The sequence below is a fragment of the Pleurodeles waltl genome, chromosome 6 (genome assembly GCF_031143425.1).
Source record: "Pleurodeles waltl isolate 20211129_DDA chromosome 6, aPleWal1.hap1.20221129, whole genome shotgun sequence".
Classification (NCBI taxonomy): Eukaryota; Metazoa; Chordata; class Amphibia; order Caudata; family Salamandridae; genus Pleurodeles; species Pleurodeles waltl.
This window is the reverse complement of record NC_090445.1, coordinates 945,216,525-945,241,527: the sequence shown is the minus strand read 5'-3', so window position 1 is coordinate 945,241,527 and position 25,003 is coordinate 945,216,525. Positions and strand designations below refer to the sequence as shown.

Here is a 25,003-nt window from a genome sequence, read left to right as displayed (position 1 = left end):
TACTGAGACCTAACTGTACCTATGTGGAGGTTAGTGGCTTGTTGCTAGGTGTAGGTACCTACCTGCCCTACCAATAACCCATTTTCCAACAGTGTCCCAAGCAAACCACTGTACCATGCACTATCTGACATTTGGATGCCTTGATAGAGACGCCTGCTGCTTGCAGGGCCTGCAAAACATTCCTCAGGTGGACCAGGTGATCCTGCTAGTTGGAGCTAAAGACAGCAACATCATCTAGATATGCTGCACTAGAGGGCTCCAAGCCAGCAAGGACTTAATTCACCAACCTTTGGAAGGTGGCGGGATTCTTTAAGCCAAAGGGCATCACAGTAAACTGATAATGCCCATCAGGTGTAGAGAACGCTGTCTTTTCTTTTGCAGCAGGTGCCATTTTCATTTGCCAGTACCCTGTTGTCAAGTCAAAGGTACTTAAGAATTTGGCTGCACCTAATTTATCAATCAACTCATCTGCCCTTGGTATGGGGTGAACATCTGTCTTGGTGACAGAGTTGAGCCCTCTGTAGTCCACACAAAACCTCATCTCTCTCTTTCCATCCTTGGTGTGAAGTTTGGGGACCAAGACCACTGGGCAGCCCAGGGACTGTCAGAGTGCTCTATCACTCCCAACTCCAGCATCTTGCGGACTTCCACTTTGATGCTTTTTTTTTTACTTGGTCAGACTGTCTGAATATTTTATTCTTGACAGGTAAACTGTCTCCTGTGTCCACATCATGGGTAAACAGGTGTGTCTGACCAGGGGTCAAGTAAAAGACCTCAGCAAACTGCTGGAGGACTTGCCTGCAGTCAGCTTGCTGTTGGCTAGAGAGGGTTTCTGAGTAGACAACTCCATCTACTGAGCCATCTTTAGGGTCAATTGAGAGGAGGTCAGGGAGAGGCTCACTCTCTGCTTCCTAATCCTCAACAGTAACCATCAGCATGGTTACATCTCCCCTATCATTATAGAGCTAAGGATGGTTAACATGGATCACCCTCTTGGGTGTCCTGCTAGTGCCCAGGTCCACTAATTAAGTGATGTGGCTCTTTTTCTCTAGCACTGGGTAAGGGCTACTTTGTCTGTCTTGAAGTGCCCTGGGAGCCACAGGCCCCAGAACCCAGACCTTTTGCCCTGGCTGAAACTCAACCATAGCAGCCTTTTGGTCATACCACAACTTCTGGAGTTGTTGGCTGGCCTCAAGGTTTTTGCTTGCCTTTTCCATGTACTCAGCCATCCTTGAGCGGAGGCCTAGTACATCGTCCACTACATCTTGCTTAGGCTTATGGAGAGGTCTCTCCTAGCCTTCTTTCACAAGTGCCAGTGGTCCCCTTACAGGATGGCCAAACAGAAGCTCAAAGGGGGAAAACCCTACTCCCTTCTGTGGCACCTCTCTGTAGGCGAAAAGCAGGCATGGCAAGAGGACATCCCATCTCCTTTTGAGTTTTTCAGGGAGCCCCATGATCATGCCCTTCAATGTCTTGTTAAACCTTTCTAGAAGACCATTGGTTTGTGGATAGTATGGTGTGGTGAACTTGTAAGTCACCCTACACTCATTCCACATATACTTTAGGTAAGCTGAAATGAAGCTTGTACCTCTGACAGAAACCACCTCCTTAAGAAATACCACTCTGGTAAAAATACCAATGAGTGCTTTGGCTACTGCAGGGGCAGTAGTGGACCTAAGCGGATTTGCCTCATGGTACCTGGTAGCATGATCCACTACTACCAGTATATATTGGTTCCCTGATGCTGTAGGAGGTTCAGGTGGACCCACTATGTCCACTCCCGCTCTCTTAAAGGGGACCCCCACCACTGGAAGTGTAATGAGGGGGGCCTTTGGATGGCCACCTGTCTTACCACTGGCTTGACAGGTGACACAGGAGCTGCAAAACTCCTTTACCTTCTGGGACATATTGGGCCAATAGAAGTGGTTGACTAATCTCTCCCAAGTCTTGGTTTGTCCCAATTGCCCAGCAAGGGGAATGTCATAGGCTCAGGTCAGAATGAACTCCCTAAACTCCAGAGGCACTACCACTCTCCTAGTTGCACCAGGTGTGGTATCTCTTGTCTCAGTGTAAAGGAGTCCTTCTTCCCAATAGGCTGTGTGGGTTCCACTGACATTGCCTTTTTCTTGCTCAGCTGCTTGCTGTCTTAGACCTTCACGAGTGGGACAAGTCTTTTGTCCCTGACACAGATGTTCCCTTGAGGGTCCCCCTGGGCCCAAGAGCTCTACCTGATAAGGCTCCAGTTCCCTCAGGTGATAGAACATCTTCCTGAGAAGAGAAGTTCTGTTTCTTGTGCTGTGCAGAATCTGGTCCCCCAGTCTTCTTTCATTTCCTCTTGGACGGTTTGGCCATTATTCCAGACTCCAACATTTATTTTTCACCCTGTGCTCTGCATTGTGCTCTAGTGTTGACACACAACAGTTTCCGGGATGCCCAGTATGGCTGCATGGATCTTGTACTCTACCTCAGCCCATGCTGAGGACTCCAGATCATTCCCTAGCAGACACTCTACTGGAATTGTACAGGAGACTACCACCTGTTTCATGCCAGTGACCCCTCCCCATTCTAAAGTTACGATTGCCATGGGATAGACTTTAGTTTGATTGTCAGCATTTGTGACTGGATATGTCTGTCCAGCCAGGTATATCTGTACAGCCAGGTACTATCCTGGGGAAAACAGTTTCTCTGTCACCATGGTAACTCTGGTACCTGTATCCCTCAGGGCTTCTACTCTACTCCCATTTATCAAGAGCTGCTGCCTGTATCTTTGTATGTTAGGTGGCCAGGCAGCAAGTGTGGCTAAATCCACCCCACCCTCTGAGACTAAAGCAGCTTCAGTGTGGACCTTCATTTGCTCTGGGCACACTGTTGATCCCACGTGGAGGCTGGTTATTCCAGTGCTAACTGGAGTAGTAGTTGTGGGACTTTTGTTGGGACAGGCCTTGTCTCCAGTTTGGTGTCCATGCTGTCTACAGTTGTGACACCAGGCCTTCTTGGGATCAATGATTTTACCCTTATACCCATTTGTGGACTGAGAAGAGGCTCTGGCCCACCCCCTCCTGAGCAGGTTTTTGGGGCCCTGTAGAAGACTCTTTATTTTTGTCCTTGGATGTCTCACCACCCTTCCCCGGGGTAGGCTTTGTGCCCCCTTTCTTTTGGTCACCCCCAGTGGAAGTCTTGGTCACTCTAGTCATGACCCAGTGGTCTGCCTTCTTTCCCAATTCTTGGGGAGAAATAGGACCTAGGTCTACCAGATGTTGATGCAGCCTGTCATTGAAGCAATTACTTAACAGATGTTCTTTCATAAATAAATTATACAGTCTATCATAATCACTTACACCACTGCCAGTTATCCAACCATTTAGTGTTTTGACTGAGAAGTCAACAAAATCAACCCAGATCTGGCTCGAGGATTTTGTGAGTCCCTCTGAACCTAATCCTGTACTCCTCAGTTGAGAATCCAAAGCCCTCAACCAGGGTAGCCTTCATGAGGTCATAAGATTCTGCATCTTTACCAGAAAGTGTGAGGAGTCTATCCCTACACTTTCCAGTGAACATTTCCCAAAGGAGAGCTCCCCAGTGAGATCTGCTTATGTTTCTGGTTCCACAAGCCCTCTCAAAAGCTGTGAACCATTTGGTGATGTCATCACATTCTTCATATTTAGTTACAACCCCTTTGGGGATTTTTATGATGTCAGTATTCTCTCTGACCCTATTTAAGTTGCTGCCACCATTTATGGGAGTTAGATCAATTTATTTTCTTTCCCTGTCTATGGCTAGGAGCTGCTTCTCCAAAGCCAATCTCTTGGCCAGCCTTGCTAAAAGGATGCCCTCTCCAAGAACCAGGCTCTCTGATTATGATTTGTGATGACACCCTGCCCTCCCTATTTAGGACAGGAGGGGGGAGTTCATCCTCCTGTTCACTAATTTCCCCATCTGAAGGAGGATCATATCAGAGGGGTGGTCCCTTGTGAACTCTGCCAAGTGCTCCTGGAACTTTGCCTTGGTAGGGTTGGACCCAGTTTTTATCTTTTTTATTTTACAGAGAGACCTTAACTCTGACATCCCTAGACTGAGGTAAGGGGTGAGGTTGAGTTCCATCACCATCTAATCTGTTTGACTCATTATGACTCTAAAAGTTGGGATTACTTTTTAAGAAACTAAAAATGATTTCTAGTACTTAAATCCTAACTTTTACAAACTTTTAAACTTAAAAAGAAATGCTAATAAGGCCCTAGCAGGACTTTTATAAATTTAGAAAAATAGTCAAAAATTCAAAAATCAGTTTCTAATGACAATTTTTGGAATTTTAGTTGTGTGATCAGGTATTGGCTGAGTAGTCCAGCAAATCAAAGTCTTAGATCCCACCACTGATCGACCAATGTAGGTGGTTGGCGATGTATATACTATCTCAAAGCGAGAGATAGTGTGTGCAGAGTCCAAGGGTTCCCCTTAGAGATTGATAATGGCAAAATTAGACAATACTAATGCTCTATTTTGTGGTAGTGTGGTTGAGCAGTAGGCTTATCAGAGGGTAGTGTTCAGGATTTGTTGTACACACACAGGCAATAAATGAGAACACACACTCAAAGACTTAACTCCAGGCCAATAGGTTTTTATATATGAAAATATTTTTTTCCTAATTTATGCTATAACCACAAGGTTCAGAATTCAAGTAAGTACATAAATTGTAAGGTACTTGGCATAGGTAAATATGGAACTTTGAATTAAAACAGTAATGTACACAGTTTTGGCAAAAATTGCAATAAGCTATTTTAAAAGTGGACACTGCAAAAATCAACAGTTCCTTTGGGAGGTAAGTATTGGTTAGTTTTTCAGGTAAGTAAAGCATTTAAAAGTTCAGTCTCCGGGGCATAGGCATCCCACTGTTGGGGGTTCAAGTTAACCCCAAACACCCAGCACCAGTAACACAGGGCTGGTGAGGTGCAGAGGTCAAAGTAGGGCCCAAATAGCATAGGCGCCTATGGAGAATAGGGCGCTCTGGTTCCAGTATGCTAGCAGGTAAATACCTGCGTCCTCTGAGAGCAGACCTGGGGGTTTTGTAGAGCACTGGGGGGGGATCACAAACAGGCACACAAAATACACCCTCAGCGGCACAGGCGCGGCCAGGTGCAGTGTGTGAAGTAGATGTTGGGTTTTAGGTAGAGATCAATGGAGAGACCCAGGCGTCACTCTGGTGATGCAGGCAGGGCTCAGGGGGGCTTCTCTGGCCAGCCACTGACTGGGCAAGGAAGACGGCCGCCTGCTGGTCACTCATGCACCGGTAGTTGGTTTCTCTCTGGCCTGGGGGTGCAGTGCTTTTTCCAGGCGTCGGGTTCCTTTGTTACTGGGCAGTTGCGGTCAGGGGGAGCCTTCAGATTCTCTCTGCAGGCATCGCTGTGGGGGTGTAGGGAGGTCGTCTCAGGGTGTCCACGTCAAGGGTCAAGTGACTCACAATGGGCTGTTCTACAGGATCAGATCTTCAATGTGTTGAGTTCTTTTTGCAACATACATCTTCACTGGTGGGCCAGGGCTGGGCATATACATATAACATGCAGCAACGTTTCCTTGACCTGGCATGTTTTTGTTTTTTTATTCCGTGTTTTTGATGGTTTATGGATCCTTATCAGTGGTTCCTCCCAGGAGCCTTTAGTCGAGAAATGTTAAGGCTTACCAACATTCTTATGAATCCTGGTCTTTTTGCATCATTGTAGACTGGTTTTGTTCTAAGAACATAATTTCAATGGTATCAATCATGGGTGACCTATACCCATGTTCTGTAGTTTTTTATACGTTTTTATTATTGTGGTCTTTTACACAGTTCTTTTATTAATCAGGATGTTCTTTCTCATATGTATTGTTATGAGTTCATATTCTATTCCTCCAGCACTAGACCAGTTTTCTTCTGGATAAAAGACTTTCAATGTTGTTAAGTCGCTTATGACACACAAATTACATACTAACATGGATGAGCTTATTTCCATGCGCTCATGTTTTATGGTTTTATTACCAGTGGTTGTTTCCATAAGTTTTGATATCGTAGAGTATATTGTTACTCTTTTCAATTGTTATGATGATCCTGTCTTTTTTCTCTTATTCTAGACTGGTTTTGTAATACCATGAGACTTTTTAGAAGATCTCAGTTGGCAGTCCCTCCTCCGGGTCACTATTCTTTGGTACCTGATTCTAAAGTAAGGAAACTGCGGCTAGATGTCTTTATCAGGTGAACAAGTTACTGACCTTCGGTAATGCATTATCTGGTATAGACAGGATCTAGCAGCAGATTCCTTATGGCCCTCTCATCCTCCCTGCTTTGTGAACTAAGTTCTTCTTTTGTCTCGGAAGATTTCATAAAGGAAATCAACACCTAGGGTTAGGAATTCACTGATTATGTGACACAGGGGTGTCTTTTGTTCAAAGCATACTGTTTCAATAGGCAGTTTCTATGTGTGGCTCCACGTTTTGAGTGCAGAAAATAGTCACAGAAGAAACTGACATTGGTGCATTGGCGAGGGAGTTATATGAACACCGCTGACTTCACAACTGATGGATGACGTTGATACAGAGTCGCGCAATGCCCTCTACCAATGACCAGACGTACTATGGAAAAAGTTTCCTGATCCAGGCTACTTTGTTCTAAAATAAGGTATCTGCGGCTAGATCCTGTCTCTACCAGATAATGCATTACCGAAAGTAAGTAACTTATTCATCTAACCTTCTGCCTCTACCACAATACAACTGTCAGTAGAGATGTCATTCTGTTTTTGGATTTGAATCTGATCCTGTGCCAGTATATGGAGCATGGCAGAATAATGATGTTGATGGTATGGAGTAATGTCTTGCTTCCCCCTCATTATTCTGATAATGGGCCTGATTCTAACTTTGGAGGACGGTGTTAAACCGTCCCAAAAGTGGCGGATATACCACCTACCGTATTACGAGTTCCATAGGATATAATGGACTCGTAATACGGTAGGTGGTATATCTGCCACTTTTGGGACGGTTTAACACCGTCCTCCAAAGTTAGAATCAGGCCCAATGTCTTATAACTTGGCTTACAAAATGTCAGTGGGCTTGACATCCTCCTGAAACAGAGCTTGGCTTGCCACATAGGCCACCATGGAGGAAAATGCCTCATTCACAGTGGTTGTTTGGAGGGCAGCTGAGATATTAGGTTTGCATCTGTGCTTTATTGAGATCAAGGCAAATATTCTGACAGAGATTCTGGAACTTGGCCCAGTGACATCAGAGCCCTTGCTCCCATTCAGTGATGCCCTCATGGATACATGATTGAAGCCATTGTCATAGTCACCCGTTAGCCACTTGACATAAGGACCTGCACTTGGTGATTTAGATTACTTGACAAAGTATCCAAATTCAGAGAGTCTATTTGCACAGCTTTGACCAGTAAGGTTAATTCCAACACATTTGTGACTAATCTCCCAGGTAGAGAATCTCAAAAAGTTTTCTTCTGTCAGTTTGTCACTGTGGTGTATAACAGCAGTCTATCAATTAGGCTGCTATACACATGCCGTAAGGGACTTGGTCAGCAAGAAGTTGCCACAGGCCTCTTTGGCTCAGATGATCCATGATGGGCAGAATGCCCTGAAATATGTCATTCATGCAGGCTTAGACTTCACGGATTACATTGCCAGACCAGCTAATATTAGTGTTGTGCTCCACAGGCATGCTGAAATGAGGTTGACTGGATTGTCCGACTATGGGGAGGCACTGCTGATGGGCATGCCCTTTGATGTGTCTTGACTCATCTGAGAGAAGATAGATTTCACAATGAAATAGTTTAAAGATAGTAGTGCAAAGCATGTTCATTGATACCTTGACCTTTGTGAAATAATTCCCCAATTATTTCTGTAATGTTAGGGACTACTGCAGGGCATTAGACCATAGGCAAAGGCCTTCCAAGACACTGATGAAGCATAGAGCCCAGTCCTGTAGAGACTCTGGACATGGTACTTGCAGACATCTCACAGGCCAGAAAAGGCTCTAATCCTCAAATTGCTCTTCTCCTCTACAGCGGCCATCAAACTTCTCAAGACCAACTGGTGAAAGACACAATTCATCATCTTACCCCAGGTTTTTGATCCATCACATGTGACAAATAAGTCTTGCATGTTGTCTAAAGGGACTCCACTCTGCCTCTCATTTCCTCCCTTCCCACATTCCTCCTGCACCAGAGCAATTTTCTAAGGAGCATCTGCTTATCCTGCTGCAGAAGGTGCAACTCATACTTTCCAAGGATGCCATTCAATGGGTACCGGACTTGAAAAGAGATGTGAGGTATTCATGCTATTTCCTTGACCCAAAAAAAAGAATAGCGGCCTCAGGCCTATACTGGACCATCGATCCCTGAATGCCTTTATGCAGAGTGACAAATTCAAAATACTCACATTGGCTTCAAACCTATGTGCTCTGGACCAATGACTTTGGATTGTGTCTTTAGACTTTCAGGACTCTAATTTTCATATACCCAGCCTGCAATCCCACAGACATTGCCTGCAGTTCATAGTGGTCTGGAAAAGTGTGTTTGCTGATTTCTCCTTTGTCCTCACCACTGCCCATCAGATTTTCACAAACGTGATGGTGATTGTTGCTGCCCATCTTCAGAGGGTGGGAGTTCCCTCATTCTAATACCTTGATGATTGGTTGCTAAAACAGGATCCACTTCCAGACTACAGCGGAACGCTAACATCGTTGGGTTTCACCATAAATGAGCCAAAGTTTCATCTGCCTCCCTTACAGAGGATTCAGTTCATTGGGGCAATCCTGGATATGATGAGGTTCAAGGCTTTTCCTTCACAACTATGAGTCAAGGGCGTTTAGGCTATGATTCTGATATTTTGAGCTTGATCCTAGATCCCTGTGAGGTTAGCTCAGAGGCTTTCTGACCTCTTAGCTTCCTGCACCCTCCTTGTCTACTACGCCAGGTGGCAAATGCGCATCCTGCTGTAGAATCTGAAATCTCAGTGGACCCAGTATCAAGGCTGCCTTTCCAACCTCCCATTCATGCCTCGAAGGAGATGGCCAAAGATTTGCAGTGGTGGCTGACAGACTATAATTTGTCCTGCAGCAGACTGTCCCACCCAGAGCTGACAGTGTTGACAGGTGCATCACCACTGTGCTGGGGGTGTCATCTGGGAAGGCAAGGGAGGGTGGGATCAGAAGCCTCTGGTGTCCAGCAGAGAGCCAAACCCACACTACCCTGCTGGAGTTGTGGGCCATTCATTTGACTCTGAAGGCTTTACTCCTGTACATCAATGGAAGGCTGGTGCAGGAACTCACGGACAGCCCCTTGTGGTATTTCAACAATCAGGGCTTGCCTGGGATCTTGGGGACTATGTGAAGAGGCTTTACATATCTGAAGGTGTCTGGAGCAGCAGAATATCTTTCTAGTTGCCAACCACCTGGCATGGTCCCTGAATGCCAGAGCAGAAGCATTAAGCAGATGTCACCTGAAAGATCACAAGTGTTGATCCCAATTTGGCACAGGCATATTTGTTCCGTGGGGAGAACACTGGCTAAGTATATTCACCACCATCAGGAATACATTGTCTCAACTGTTTCATTTGTTGCAGTTTCTGCAAGAACATTTGTTAGGAGACACATTCCGGACGAACTAAAAAAAATCACTCCTGTGCTCCTTCCCACCACTACCTCATTTGCCATGAGCTCTGAAGAAGCTCACAAACACCCAGACACAAATCATCCTAATTCCTCCGGATTAGGAAAAATAGTGTGGTAGCCAAAACTATTTAGCAGGAACATCTATCTTTCAATTAGGCTAACAGTTCAGAAGGATCTCCTGTCTCAGCAGCAGAGCAGTGTCTTTCGTCCAAAAGTCCACAACCTATACCAGCATACTCGGAGATTGTGTGGTGGCAACTGACTTTGTTTTGCTTGCCACCTGAGTGCTAGATGCCCTTCCATGAAACCCATCTATGTGAGGCACTGGTGCAAATTTGTAACCTGGAGTGGTGCCCAGGACGCTGACGCTTTACAAACGAAGCTATCAGATGTTCTCTTGTTTGTTCTATCTTTAATCCAGCAAAGCCTTACCACTGAGTTTGCCTTCCATGGTATTTTCGAAGGATGTTAAGAGTGTTCATCTTAGTCATTTGGTTTCAGAAGACCCAAACGACAGTTTCCTGCCTTTGTTCTGCTAGTGTATCTATTCCAAACAAGAAACTGCACTGACCTGCTCTGTTGAATGTTCTCAATCATTATGTTTCTGTGTTTGACCAGTACTCAATTCATTCTATTATAACAGTGGGTCCATGCATTAAAAAAATCATCTGCGATCTAGCATTACAAAAATACAAATCTTTTTATTTTGCCTCCTTGAGAATAGATTTTATCAGTCAGTTAGGAAATCTTTATGTTGCTTATGAGTAAGCCATAAAAGCACGGTACTAAGGACAATAAATACAAGGCAACAATTGAAAGTTTAAATAAATAATTTGAAGCAAGTAAGGCGATATGCCACAGTTATTCATTATAATACTGACGTGGATAGAGGTTTTGAAACCAGTAATAGAAACTGCTAAAAGAAAGTGGAATGTACCCAATCTAAAACGCGTTATAAAATATATACGGTAGGTTTGGAAAAAACAATAAATAGGATGAAGTTCTTCGGTGTATTACTATCGCAGAGTGCTCCCTCACTACTGGGCTAAGGTGTTCTTTCACTATTCATTTGACTACCGATATTAATAAAAACGTGCTTAATATTTAATTTCCTTCTACCATCAGTACGTTACAGCTGTCCAGATACCACTAGAATCACCAGAGCAGCAAAGGTCTGTTTTACATAATTAAGCCAGTGTACGGTTTTCATGTTATCAAATCATTAGTAAGTGGTTTATAGAAAACTGTTTCACGTTTTGCCTAAATTGAACCCCGCAACAAAATGTAGAATGTTTTAAATGAAATCACTCACATAGGATAAACCAATCTCGGAATGGCTGATGGAATTGGGGCATGTTTTCAGGACTGCCAACTGGCAGTTACAACCCTCTGAAGAGGCCCAGGATTACTAGAGCTCCATACCCGGCCCAATGTGAACCCAGAGAGATACATTTAGACGTGCATAGATGTTATCATTTCAGTGATCGTAGAAGTTACTTACCTGATTTCTGCTGTATAAGGACTTCGAGGTACCCTGACATTAGCTGGCATGACTTCTCCCGGTGAGATTGGGGGGAAGAAGGGGAGCCATATGTACTTTATTGCGCTTCTTCTCCTTCATCTTCCCTTAGGACTTGGAGTGTGACGAAGACCTCTTTCGGTAACGGCCTCAGGAATGTGAATTCGTCTGATGTCTCGGCTTAGACTAGGACCAGGCCTTCTAGGCCTTCCTATTGTGCTGGGCAACGTGCAGATGAGCTTCCCTGTTCTGCATGGCTGTCGGATTCATCTGAGTACAGACCACGCACAACTTCGAGTCATACAAGAAGCCAGGTCACCAAAGACATATCTCATAAGGCAGTCTATCTGTGCTTGTAGAGAGCTTGGAAGCATTTTGTTGTTTGTTTTCACGTCTCCCGCCTGTCTTTTTTAACACCTCATTCACAATGATGGAAAAGGAGTGGAGGAGCATCCTGCCCTGCATGCTAACAACACTAGTGCCCATCCTGAGCACAGCTGCCCATTGTCCCGCCTCATGAGTGGCTTTTAGTGATGGCGAATTTGTCAGGGGCAAGGTGTGAAATAGGTTGGTAAGGTCTAGGCTCACTGAGATGTTTCGCAGGCAGTAAGACTGCATTCTGAGAGCCTTAGAGCAATGGGCCAGCGCAGAGAGAGAGGAGAGGGGTCTGTTGTGATTCTTTGCAATCAGGAAGAGGAAGCTGCTGGGCCTGGGACCTCAGAGCGGTGTCCCGGGGAGCGAAGCAGAGCTGAAGTGTACAGCTCCTGCCTGACGCAGTATGTCAGCTCACCTTGTCCTAGCCGTGAGCGAAATACCTCACTGACACAAATGTTCCAATTAAGAAACTGAAGCAATACATCTCAGGGTTGTGGCTTTAAGATATATGCATGAAAGGGGTACATCTCAAAGCTGCAACATGAATGAACAGTGGCAGCAGGTCTGAGCTGCCTTTTATTTATTTATTTAGTTACCAAGGGCTGAGTTTACAATAATTTGTTTAATGAAGAGTTGTAAACTCACTTGAAGATGCTCCAAATTAATAAGCACCCTGTTTAAAAATTAAAAAAAATCAGCTCTGGGATCTACTTTTTCTGTCTGGCAAAGGGCGTGAGAGTATCATGCATACATCTCATTTCACCCTTTTGCAGGGTGTCACGGTCACCTCCCTTGAACTGATCATCACAATCGTAACAGGGCAAGTGCGCCACTAACTTTCATGTCACCCTCCCAGAGAATGTGCATTTCCGTTTATTTAAATGGGATCGCGATCCAGAACGTCCTTCTTGGAGAATCAACGGTTTGAAAGCTATGCTTCGTGGCTCAGCTTGGAAAAGCTATACTTTTTGTGTGTCAGTGATGTACCTATTCGCTTTATTAGTCAGGGGATTAGGGATACGTTAAATTACGCTGAAATGCAAGAACAAATCACTTTAGACATATCTGAAGTTTTGAGTTTGTATTTCAAACATGAAAAAAATTGGATTGTGCATATTTTCTCATTGTTTATGAGCCTTAATTCAATTTATTACGCCGCGCTGCTCGCCTTTTCCCCACTACATTCCTGAGCGTACACATTTGATGGGGGGAGTTTGTCGTGAAAACATTTTGCTCAAGGGGGCTGGGCACAAAAAAGTTTGAAGACCGCAGAAGGCAATATAACACTTCAAAGCTCTTGCATATAATCTTGTTGTAGTGTCTTTTTTAATAGATCCGACATACATATCAAATGTTGTGCTCTCTCATTTAAACGATTACTAAATGGTGCGAAACCCTAACACGGTAGGCCGTGGGTACTTTCCGACATACAAAATGCAAATTATGGAATGGTGAATAGTATGAGGCAGTTTATCGAATCAGCCATCTATCATGTTTTAAACCGTTAGAACAGGTGTATGGTGTTAATAAAAATAGCAGTTTATAGTTGACCTATGTGTGTTTTGCGTTGAATTTGAGGTCCAGTTTGATAACTGCATGATTTAATTTCTAGTTTAAATTGGGGTTATTTAAATGAACACAAATCAGAAATAAAAATGCAATGCTTGTTTTCCTCTTGGTTTATACAGATCAGTGGATATTTTAAAATATTTCAGTTGTAATGCTTTATCTCTGTTTTTGCATCATTTATTTTGCTACGTGCGGATCACTGATCAGTGATTTTCTCTTTCTACAGCCACGCCGAGTGGGAAAATCTATTAAGCAGCTGCAGCGCATTTATCTTTTTTGGAACCGAACGCTTTTTATCACATATACTAGTGGAAAAATTAGTTGCCATGAATCTCTCAGGTGAGCAAATAAACAGTAATGTTATAATATTTTGTCATTGGTTCGACTCTTTTGAAATAATTGTAGACCAATATTATTTACAATGACTATTGTAATTAAAAATAAATCTTAGAATTCTCACTGCTCTTTACATTGATTAGCTTCAATGTACTATGAAGAGTGTTAGAAAATGGATGGTTGGTGAGGGAGGGGATGATTCTTCTCAAGCAACAGCCACAATCCTTGTCAGGGTGACCACTAAAAGTCACTAAATTAACGTGTGCTTAACCCTCTGGTAGCTTGGCATAAAGGCAGTCAGGCTTATCTTAAATGATATGTGTAATCTATTTATGAAGTACTTAAACAGTTATAAAGTGAAAATGCAGCACAAGAAAAAATCCTCACCAATTTAGAAAAAGAGAGTAAAGTTCAATACATTATTTGACACCAAAAATTCAAAAATATATTCGGTAGAACTGGAGTTATGAATTTTGAAAAGTTTAAAGTAAAAAATATCGCCTAAAAGATCAAATCGCTAACCGCGGACAGTTGCGCAAGGCAAGTGTGATTTGAATACATAATGTGGATTGGTCTCCCGTCTCCGCTTACCACCAGATTTAGAAGTCATCTCTGTCACTCACTCATGCCTCGCTCCGCGTCCACCCACCCCACCCCACATGCTCCACAGAGGTGCAATATTTTACAGCCTCAACCATAGAGGGCCTTCAAGCACCTTTGGCACTTTCGGGGATTTTCCAGGTATTTCAACAGTGAAACCCCTATAAGACACTGATGCAGTAGCCCCTGAATCCACTGGTGCCCCAATACAAGGTTAGAAGTAGAGGTAAGAGTCACTGATTCCGCCACTTTCTCTTCATCCTCCTCCACCTCCTCCTGCTCTTTTTCCTCCTCTTCCTCCTCTTCCTCTCTTTTCTCACACCCCAGGCAAGCAGTATTTGATATTTACCTCAAACCCATTTGGAGCCTGTGGAAGGGGAGTGTCTTCCTTTCTGCCGTCCTGAATGCCCATTACTTAGGACTAGTCAGTTCTTCAGATTAGGGAAAGCGGTTACACTCTGCCCTTCCTTCTACCTCCACCCTTCACCCCACCCCCAACTTCCTTCCCCACTCCAGATCATCTTGCCATTCTTTAATAAGAAGCAGCAGAACTCCTGCGGAAAGGAGCAGTGGAGTTAGTGCTAAAGCATTGTTGGAAATGGCCCTCTTTACAGGGTTACCCCCAAACTTTTTGCCTTTCTCTCCCTAGGTTTTGCTGGATTTTTCTTGTTGGCCTTAGGACTCTGTGCACTTTACCACTGCTAACAAGTGCTGAAGTGCTTGTGCTCTCTCCCTAAAACATGGCTTAATTGGCTTGTACCCAATTGGCATACTTAATTTATTTGTAAGACCCTTGTAGATTGGTATACCACATACCCAGGACTTGTAAATTAAATGCTACGAGTGGGCCTGAAGCACTTTTTTTGCCACCCACTTAAGTAGCACCTTAAAACATGTCCCAGGCTTGCCATTGGATACCTGAATGCAGTGTTCCACTGCCATTTTGACTTGGCATTTAAAAGCCCGTTCCAAGTATTAAACTCCCCTTTTATTACATATGTCACTCCTAAGGTAGACCCTAGGACGCCCATAGGTCAGCGTACTTTGCAATAAACGGTTGGACATGTACCTTTACGTTTTACATGTCCGGGTAGTGGAAGACCCCAAATTCAGTTTTCACTAAAGTGAGGCCTACCCCTCGCATACGATAACATTGGGTATTCCTTATTCCTTGTAATTCCTAAATGAGAGGTGGTAGATATATCATGTTTGGTACCTATGAACTTGTAATGAGAAACCTCTTTTAATGGTAAAGTTTAATTTATCATTACAAGTTTGAAAATGCCCCTTTTGGAAAGTTGGACTTTTCCTGCCCTTGACCCTTTGTGCCTGCAGCCTGTCTTGGGTCACATGACTTGGTGTAGCTGACAACTTTTTGAATTCCTCCCAGTCAGTCAAACAATAGTGGGATTAGCTGAATCTCATTGGGCCATTAACTGTCTTGATAGGCGGGGTGGAGGTAAGCACAGCCCCACTCGCACCTGAATAGACTGTTCTCAGCCTCCTCACAATAGGCTTGAACACCATCTATTGTCAGTGCAGCCAGCTTGGAGTCAGGGCAGGGGAGGCAGGAAACTCCTAGAATTACAAAGAACCTCTCTGAAAACTTCTCCCAGCTTCTAGGAGCAAGGCATCAGGGTATAACAGAGCTCCCAGACACACTTCATTTCACTACTGCACCTGCAGAAGGACTCTCAGAAGACTGCCTGCTGCCGTGACCAGCTGTGCACTCCATTAGTCTGCTGCTGTACCTAGAAGGACTGCTTTACTGCCTGGAGCCTGCCTTGAATGTTCGGAGGCCAGTCCTGCTCTTGAGCCCTGCATCTTCTCCTGCACCCAGGACTTCCAGAAATGACTCCAAGGGCTAGTTTGCAGGTCTCCTGTTCAGCACCACAGGGACATAACAGGCTCCCACCTACACATGGACCCAGCCTGAGTGAGTCCTAAAACCCCAAGTGGTCTCCGCACACTCCTGGACCCTAGGTTGTGTTGCTAAAGGTGACCAGATGTCCACTGTTGGCATTTTTATCTTTCTAGGCACTATTTTGACCCTTTAACTTTAGAAATTCCTAACTCTGCTTCTATTGATTGGATTTTTGTTGTTTTGGTGTCAAATAATTTAGTAAAACTTACTCTATTTGTCTAAACCGGTTTGGGATTTTTGTTGTGTTGTATTTTCACTTTTTTACTGTTTGTGTTCTGTATAAATACTTTACACATTGCCTCTAAATTAAGCCTGACTGCTTTTTGTGCTATGCTACCCATGGTTAATCACAGGTTTATTATGTTACTTTTTGTGGTTTCCCCTACAAGCAATTGTGGCTGCTACTTGACCAGGGCTCACACCCCAGTCAAACTGGAAATCTATAAGGTAGGTACCTTGTCCAATCCACACACATTAACCAAACACTAATCTATTTTAGCATACCACCATACTAAAGGTGTCCAAGGCATACTCCTAACTCTTTCAATCCTCTGCAAGATCCTCTGGCTAGCCACTGCTTGAGGAGATTTACAGTCCATGCAGAGCATAGGTATCCACAACCAAACATGCTACAAAGAGACTACGGCCCTCATTTTGACCAGGGCGTTAAAAACCGCCTACCGCCGCGACGACGGAAGCCAAAAGACCGTCGCCGCGGCTACCACCTGGCCACCATATGTTGACCACAGCCGGATTTTCGCCAGAAGGATGGTGAAAATCCAGCTATGGCCATGCCGGCGGATGGCGGTACAGTGGCGCTGCTGCCACCAGCAGCGCCACCCCAGTAGACCGCCGCCAGCTGGATTATGAACCATAATACAGCCTAGCTGTGTTCTGCTGGCGGGCACTGCTGGTGGCAGCAGCGTCCAGTCACTTGCTGGAGGACCCCCTGAAGACAAGTAAGTTGGGTCTCCGACAGGGGATGGGGGTGGGAGGTGTTGTGTGGGGGTATATGAATGTGTGTGCGTGGATGCGGGTGTGTGTTGCATGTTGAATGCATGTGTGCATGTATGGAGGTGTGAGTGCGTGTATTTTGTGTTATGTGAAAGTGTGTCTGCGTGTATGTATGAAAGTGTGTGTGGATGTGTGTGTGTGAATGGATGTATACATGCGTGGATGAATTTGAGAATGGGTGTGTGTATGCGTGTATGTGTGTGAAGGGGGCGTGAATGTAGGGGGGTCAGGGGGCTTTGGAGAGGTAGGTGGGTGGGGAGGGCTAACTGGAGAGGGAAGGGGGTAGACCCCTATCAGTGACTGGGAAGGAATGCCCTGTCACTGATAGAGTCTACCGCCGTGGTTTTCGTGGCGTTAAGAAAGCCACGAAAACTATGGTGGTAGGCGGGGTCATAATCCCGCAGGCGGAACAGTGACGGCCGCCGGGCTGGAGAAGGATATCTCCGGCCCGGCTGCTGTAACCACTGTGGCGGTCAGAGTGGTACATTGGTGGGTTGGCTTCATATATTTCATATATACCGCCAGCCTGTTCTTCCCGCCATATTAACGCCGACTGCTGGGGTCGTAATGACCCCCTAAGTTACTTACCCTGTAAGCATTTGTTTGTAGCATGTAGTGCTGTAGATTCACATGCTCTCACCCTTGTCCCCAGAAGCATCACGTTGTTGCAGATCTAATTTCTTCACTTAACATCTGTAATCATACCTTCCTAAATAATCATCACACTTTTGTATGTAACGCTCTATCTTTACGCTCACCCAATGTGCAGATACAATCTATCAATGGAGCTGACGCCTATGCTCAATGCCAGCTAAGGGAGGCGTCAATATAACTTGTGAGTATAAAGACTTCTTTGAAGTAAAATAAGTTGCAAATATCAAAGCCCTATACTAGATAGCAGAACTACACACTACGAAGAGATACTTATAGGGTGAGCACCATATTCTTTCTGATGGATACTCCATCTATTTGCAGATATCTCCCAAACCCACCCTTATTACTATTAGATGGATATTCAATGTTAAGCCATCCTCTCACCTTGAAGGCTGGAATTTTACTATGGAAACTGATGTAGTTGCACTGAGGATGGAGCTATATAGTTTTGGTGACATAATCTGACGGCACTTCCCGCATTGATCTGAAGCCAGCTCCCCCTGCCGGTGACATGAGAGCTTTGAAGTTTCCAGATCCAGGTGCAAGTAGATGAAATATTCACCAGATAGATCGTTAATGCAGGTAAGTAACTTTTTTATCTGGACCTGAAAAAGAGGCCAGTGAACTGGACACTTGCCCTAACATGGGGCTCTCTTCTCCCCATAACCCCTCAACGGAAGATTTTGCCTTATTTGCTGTGTTCGTCATACGAAAGTATACAAAAAGGTGATGAATGGAATGCTTGAATTAATCTCAGCCACTGGTAATTATGCTGGGCACATTTCTGTCCATCAATATTTGTACGCAATGCCACTTCAGTTTGGAACCAGCTATATGCAAATCAGTCCTGACCCTGTGTAGGAGGCTGGCCTGGTTTGTAGTGGTACCAAGGGGTACTTACACTCTGCACCAGGTCCAGTTATCCCTTATTAGTGTAGAAGAGGTGTCTAGCAGCTCAGGCTGATAGAAAAGGGTAGCTTAGCAGAGCAGCTTAGGCTGAACTAGGAGACGTGTGAAGCTCCTACTATACCACTGGTGTCATATGCACAATATCATAAGAAAACACAATACACAGATATACTAAAAATAAAGGTACTTTATTTTTATGACAATATGCCAAAAGTATCTCAGTGAGTACCCTCAGTATGAGGATAGTAAATATACACAAGATATATGTACACAATACCAAAAATATGCAGTAATAGCAATAGAAAGCAATGCAAGAAATGTACAGTCACAATAGATTGCAATGAGAGCACATAGGTATAGGGGCAACATAAACCATATACTCCAAGAGTGGAATGCGAATAACATATGGACCCCAAACCTATGTGAGCTTGTAGAGGGTCGCTGGGACTGTAAGAAATCAGTGAGGGTTAGAAAAATAGCCCACCTCAAGACCCTGAAAAGTAGGTGTAAAGTGCACCTAAGTTCCCCAGAGAGCACAGAAGTTGTGATGGGGGAATTCTGCAAAGAAGACCAACACCAGCAATGCAACAACAATGGATTTCCAGACGAGAGAACCTGTGGAACAAGGGGACCAAGTCCAAGAGTCACACTCAAGTCGTGAGTGGGCAGATGCCCAAGAAATGCCAGCTGAGGGTGCAAAGAAGCTGCCACCGGATGGTAGAAGCTGTGGATTCTGCAAGAACGAAGAGGACTAGGAACTTACCCTTTGGAGGATGGACGTCCCACGTCGTGAAGAAGCTTGCAGAGGTGTTTCCATGCAGAAAGACCGCAAACAAGCCTTGCTAGCTGCAAGGGTTGCGGTTAGGGTTTTTGGATGCTGCTGTGGCCCAGGAGGGACCAGGATGTCGCCAATTGCGTGAGGAGACAGAGGGGGCGCCCAGCAAGACAAGGAGCCCACTCAGAAGCAAGCAGCACCCGCAGGAGTGCCGGAACAGGCACTACGAAGAAGAGTGAACCGGAGCTCACCCGAAGTCACGAAAGAAGGTCCCATGACGCCGGAGGACAACTCAGGAGGTCGTGCACTGCAGGTTAGAGTGTCGGGGACCCAGGCTAGGCTGTGCACAAAGGAAATCCTGGAAGAGTGCACAGGAGCCGGAGCAGCTGCAAATCACGCGATACCCAGCAATGCCGTCTGGCATGGGGAGGCAAGGACTTACCTCCACCAAACTTGGACTGAAGAGTCACTGGACTGTGGGAGTCACTTGGAAAGAGTTGCTGAGTTCCAGGGACCACGCTCGTTGTTCTGAGAGGGGACCCAGAGGACCGGTGATGCAGTCTTTTGGGGCCTGCGGTTGCAGGGGGAAGATTCCGTCGACCCACAGGAGATTTCTTCAGAGCTTCTAGTGCAGAGAGGAGGCAGACTACCCCCACAGCATGCACCACCAGGAAAGCAGTCGAGAAGGCGGCTGGATCAGCGATACAAGGTTGCAGCAGTCGTCTTTGCTACTTTGTTGCGGTTTTGCAGGCGTCCAGAGCAGTCAGCGGTCAATTCCTTGGCAGAAGGTGAAGAGAGAGATGCAGAGGAACTCTGATGAGCTCTTGCATTCGTTATCTAAAGAATTCCCCAAAGCAGAGACCCTAAATAGCCAGAAAAGGAGGTTTGTCTACTTAGGAAGGAGGATAGGCTAGCAACACAGGTAAGAGCCTATCAGAAGGAGTCTCTGACATCACCTGCTGGCCCTGGCCACTCAGAGCAGTCCAGTGTGCCAGCAGCATCTCTGTTTCCAAGATGGCAGAGGTCTGGAGCACACTGGAGGAGCTCTGGGCAGGTCAGGGGAGTGGTCACTCCCCTTTCCTTTGTCCAGTTTCGCGCCAGAGCAGGGCTGGGGGATCCCTGAACCGGTGTAGACTGGCTTATGCAGAGATGGGCACCATCTGTGCCCATCAAAGCATTTCCAGAGGCTGGGGGAGGCTACTCCTCCCCAGCCATGACACCTTTTTCCAAAGGGAGAGGGTGTAACACCCTCTCTCTGAGGAAGTCCTTTGTTCTGCCTTCCTGGGCCAAGCCTGGCTGGACCCCAGGAGGGCAGAAACCTGTCTGAGGGGTTGGCAGCAGCAGCAGCTGCAGTGAAACCCCAGGAAAGGTAGTTTGGCAGTACCCGGGTCTGTGCTAGAGACTCGGGGGATCATGGAATTGTCTCCCCAATGCCAGAATGGCATTGGGGTGACAATTCCATGATCTTAGACATGTTACATGGCCATGTTCGGAGTTACCATTGTGACGCTATACATATGTAGTGACATATGTATAGTGCACGCGTGTAGTGGTGTCCCCGCACTCACAAAGTCCGGGGAATTTGCCCTGAACAATGTGGGGTCACCTTGGCTAGTGCCAGGGTGCCCACACACTAACTTAGCACCCAACCTATACCAGGTAAAAGTTAGACATATAGGTGACTTATAAGTTACTTAAGTGCAGTGGTAAATGGCTGTGAAATAACGTGGATGTTATTTCACTCAGGCTGCAATGGCAGGCCTGTGTAAGAATTGTCAGAGCTCCCTATTGGTGGCAAAAGAAATGCTGCAGCCCATAGGGATCTCCCTGAACCCCAATACCCTGGGTACCTCAGTACAATATACTAGGGAATTATAAGGGTGTTCCAGTATGCCAATGTGAATTGGTGAAATTGGTCACTAGCCTGTTAGTGACAATTTGGAAAGCAAAGAGAGAGCATAACCACTGAGGTTCTGGTTAGCAGAGCCTCAGTGAGACAGTTAGTCATCACACAGGGAACACATACAGGGCACACTTATGAGCACTGGGGCCCTGGCTGGCAGGGTCCCAGTGACACATACAACTAAAACAACATATATACAGTGAAATATGGGGGTAACATGCCAGGCAAGATGGTACTTTCCTACACCCTGCTCCAATGGAAACGGTCCAGTTCAAACTGCCAAGTCAGGTCCTCCCTGAACCGGAAAACAAGCAACCCAGGGCTAGTTTTGCCCTAGTTAGGGCTCATCAGCTAGGTAAAGCCTTGTTCCAGTGTGCACAGAACCCACATCTGGGCACACCTCTCCCACATAGGGCGATACACTAAAGTATACAAAAAAGTAATGGATAGAATGCTTACAGGCAGCTGAAGCAGTGGACTTACAATTGCCATCTGTTGAAGTAAAAACTAGGGGTGGGTGGAACTTGCGGAATTTAGCTCTGCGGAATTCTGCAGAGTTACATAAAAACTCCATGAGATTCTGCAGACTTCTCTCAATGGGAAGAAATAGGCATGTGACACTGCTCGTGCTGTGGAGGGCACACCTACTTACGGTGATTGTGCTGTGGCTTGAGAAGATTTTCTACTCGAGTAGCAGTCTTCTGACCGTGAATGGTCTTGACCGCCTGCATTAGAATAATGCAGGATGTCACCCTAGCGACTGGAAATAGAACTGCCATATCTTGCTTGCGCTCACCAACTTACCATTCTGGAGCCATGCAAGACAAAAAATACAGTCATGCTGTGATTGGGAGAATTTGGTTGGAACTCCGCATTGCATTAGTTACGCAGAGTCGCCAAAATTCTGACAATTCCGCCAGCGGAATAGAATATTTTGCCCACCTGTAGTAAAAACCTGTGTACTCACTGAAGTTCTGCAGCACGGGCAAACCTTGTCTGAGGCCATGCTTCCATTCCACAAAGCCCTGGCTGACACCCTCCTAGGCATCTGAGCTAATCTTTGTTTTTGCCTGGCTGTAAATAGACCACTACCACAATGCCACAGACCTGCTCCAGGTGACCCTGCTTTCTGGCACGCCACTTTATTCCAGAGAGCCTGTTTTTTCAGGCCTCCACTTGCAGGATCAATCCAAACTCTTTTTCCTATGTCCCCTTTAGATATGGAGTGGAAGAGTCTGGAGGCATTCAAGAAGTAAGTGTTATCTTCAAATAGCCTTGCCCTTCGGTCAGTCAGCACTCTTTGCTAGGTAAGTACTTCCACGCAATATGAGGTTTGGTAGAAGAACTCTTGCCAGCAGTCCTGGAGAATTTTTTTGCCAACTTGGAGCAGACCATTCAGGATGGCAAGGATGTGGCTAAATATGTAATATGGTCAGGCCTGGTCACGTCTATCTGTTTTGACAGTGCAGGTGGCTCTAACCTGGTGCTTCAGCGAAACATGTGGATGAGATCCACAGGCTTCTCGGGTAATGTTGAGCCATCACTCATGGTCTCACCTTTTTGTCGAGAAACTCAGCTCCACCCGAAAGCACTTTAAAGAAAGTAGAGCCATAGCATGATCCTTATGTCTTTCTACATCCAGTAGTTTTGCCCCTTCCAAGGCATTTCCAACAGTCTGCTTATAGGCAATACCAAGGCCCTCCAGCCCAACTACAGGCACCACAGGCCATTTCAGTGTGTGGTAGCGAATCCAACAAACAAAGTCCAAGGCCTGCAGGAACAGCAAACCTCTCACTCCCCTGCCCATTCGACAGCAGCCTCCAAGCTGCTTTACTTTGCTCTTGGCGACAGAGACTCACCCTGTGGGGGAGGCAGCATCATTCATTTTCTCCTAAGTAGGCAGGCCATAACATCAACATTTAGGTCCTCTAGACAGAGCAACTGGGGTTTGCCCTGCCATTCCTTTCCACCCACCACCTCTCCCCTCTGCATCAGAGCACCTTTTGGATGACCATTGGTCCATTTTGCTGAAAAAAGTTAAGTTTTTGTTGTTGAAAGTAGCCATAGAAAGAGCCCGGGCCTCGGAAATTGGAATTGGATGGTACTTCTGTTATTTCTTTGTGCTAAAAAGGGGTGAAAGCCTTCATCCTATTTTAAATCTTTGACCTCTCAATTTCTTACTGAGGAAGTCAAAATTAAAGATGCTCATGTTGGCCCAGGTTTTATCTGCCCTGGATGCAAGAGACGTGTGGTGGTAGTGCTGAACTTCCAGGATGGCTATTTCCATGTTCTCATCTTGCAGACCCACAGGTGCTACTTGCGGGCAAAGGTGGGCTGCAAGCATTGTCAGTTTTCTAATCTACCTTTAAGCCTCACACATACTCTTTGGGTGTTCATGAAGGTGATGGTCACAACATACCTCTGGAAGTTGGGTGTGCCAGTCTTCCCCAAAATCGATGACTGGCTGTTGGACGCAGGCTCACTACAATCAGTAGTGGACCACCTACAGACAACTGAGAATCTCTTGATATCGGTGGGGTTCACTATCAATGTGTCCAAGTCATACCTGACTCCTATGCAGTGGCTCCCTTTTATTGGAGCCAACCTGAATTCAGAGCATTACCAGACCTTCCTTCAAGATCAGAGAGTCCAGGGCATTGGACTATGATCTGGATATCTCCTCCTTAGTCCTCGGTCTCATTAAGGGTGGCTCTGAGAATTCTTAGACTATTGACCTTCTGCATCATACTCATCAACCATGCCAGGTAGAATATGTGGACCCTGCAGTGTAATCTGGAGTCTCAGTGCGCTTATCTCCAAGGCAACCTGTCAGACTCCATCCAAGTGTCAAAAGAGACTGCATAAGACTTGTGTGGTGGCTGCTCAACTATGATTGGACTAGTGGCAGGCCCCTTACTCCACCCCTCCCACACCTAATGATCATGAATTGGAACTGGTAGAGGTTTTCACAGACAACACCACTGCCATGTGGCATTGCAACGAGCAGGGTGGTTTGGTGTTGTGGGTCCTGTGCCAGAAAGCGTTCCACATCTGGAAGTGGCTGAAAACTTAGGATATCTCCTTGACTGCTTAGCACCTTGTGGATTCTTTAAACACTAAGGCGAACAAACTTAGATTATGTTGCTTAGTAGAACATGAGTGGTACTTAAACTTGGTGACTCAGGGCGTCTTTCAGTAATGGGGACAATCCTGGCTAGATCTGTTTGCCACCACAGAGAATGCGCAGTCCAAACTTTTGCACTGTGGGGATCTTAAGGCAGGCATCACTCAGACATTCCTTCCTTCAGCTTTGGCAATCTGGCCTCCTGCATATCTTTTCACCCCCCCCTGCCCAGAGTGCTGTAATAGATCAGGAAGACCGAGGTCAAGTCATCCTAGTGATCCTAGACTTGCCACATACAGTGAGGTACTCAGAATTTCTGGCCATGAATACATGTCCTCTGATTCAGCTGCCCCTTCTGGAGAACCTCCTTTTGCAGCAGCAGAGCTGAGTTGTACACAAGAGCCTGCACAACCTACACCTCCACGTGTGGAGATTGAGCAGCGACAGTTGATTGCTTTCAGCCTTCCCTCTGAAGTGGTTGTTGTCATCTTGACAGCCAGGCATCCATCTACCAAATCTGTTTATGCCCGGATGCTGGAGGAAGTTTGTTGTCCTGTATTCCTCAAGGACCATCGAACCCTGCAGTTAATTGACTTTTTTTATTTTGCTTGTCCTTAGCACAGAAAGGCCCTACTGTGGCAGCAGCTAATAGTTACCTT

The 25,003-nt window shown here is 45.7% G+C and overlaps 1 protein-coding gene across 2 annotated transcripts in view; it reads left to right on the top strand.

Moving 5' to 3' along the window:
- CFAP46 (cilia and flagella associated protein 46) overlaps positions 1-25,003 on the top strand; it is a 1,580,346-nt gene that overhangs the window by 1,395,964 nt on the left and 159,379 nt on the right. For both annotated transcript variants that reach the window (XM_069239769.1, XM_069239768.1), the window contains exon 58: positions 13,332-13,444. In XM_069239769.1, coding sequence (XP_069095870.1) covers positions 13,332-13,444 — 113 coding nt within the window. The remainder of the gene's footprint in view (positions 1-13,331; positions 13,445-25,003) is intronic.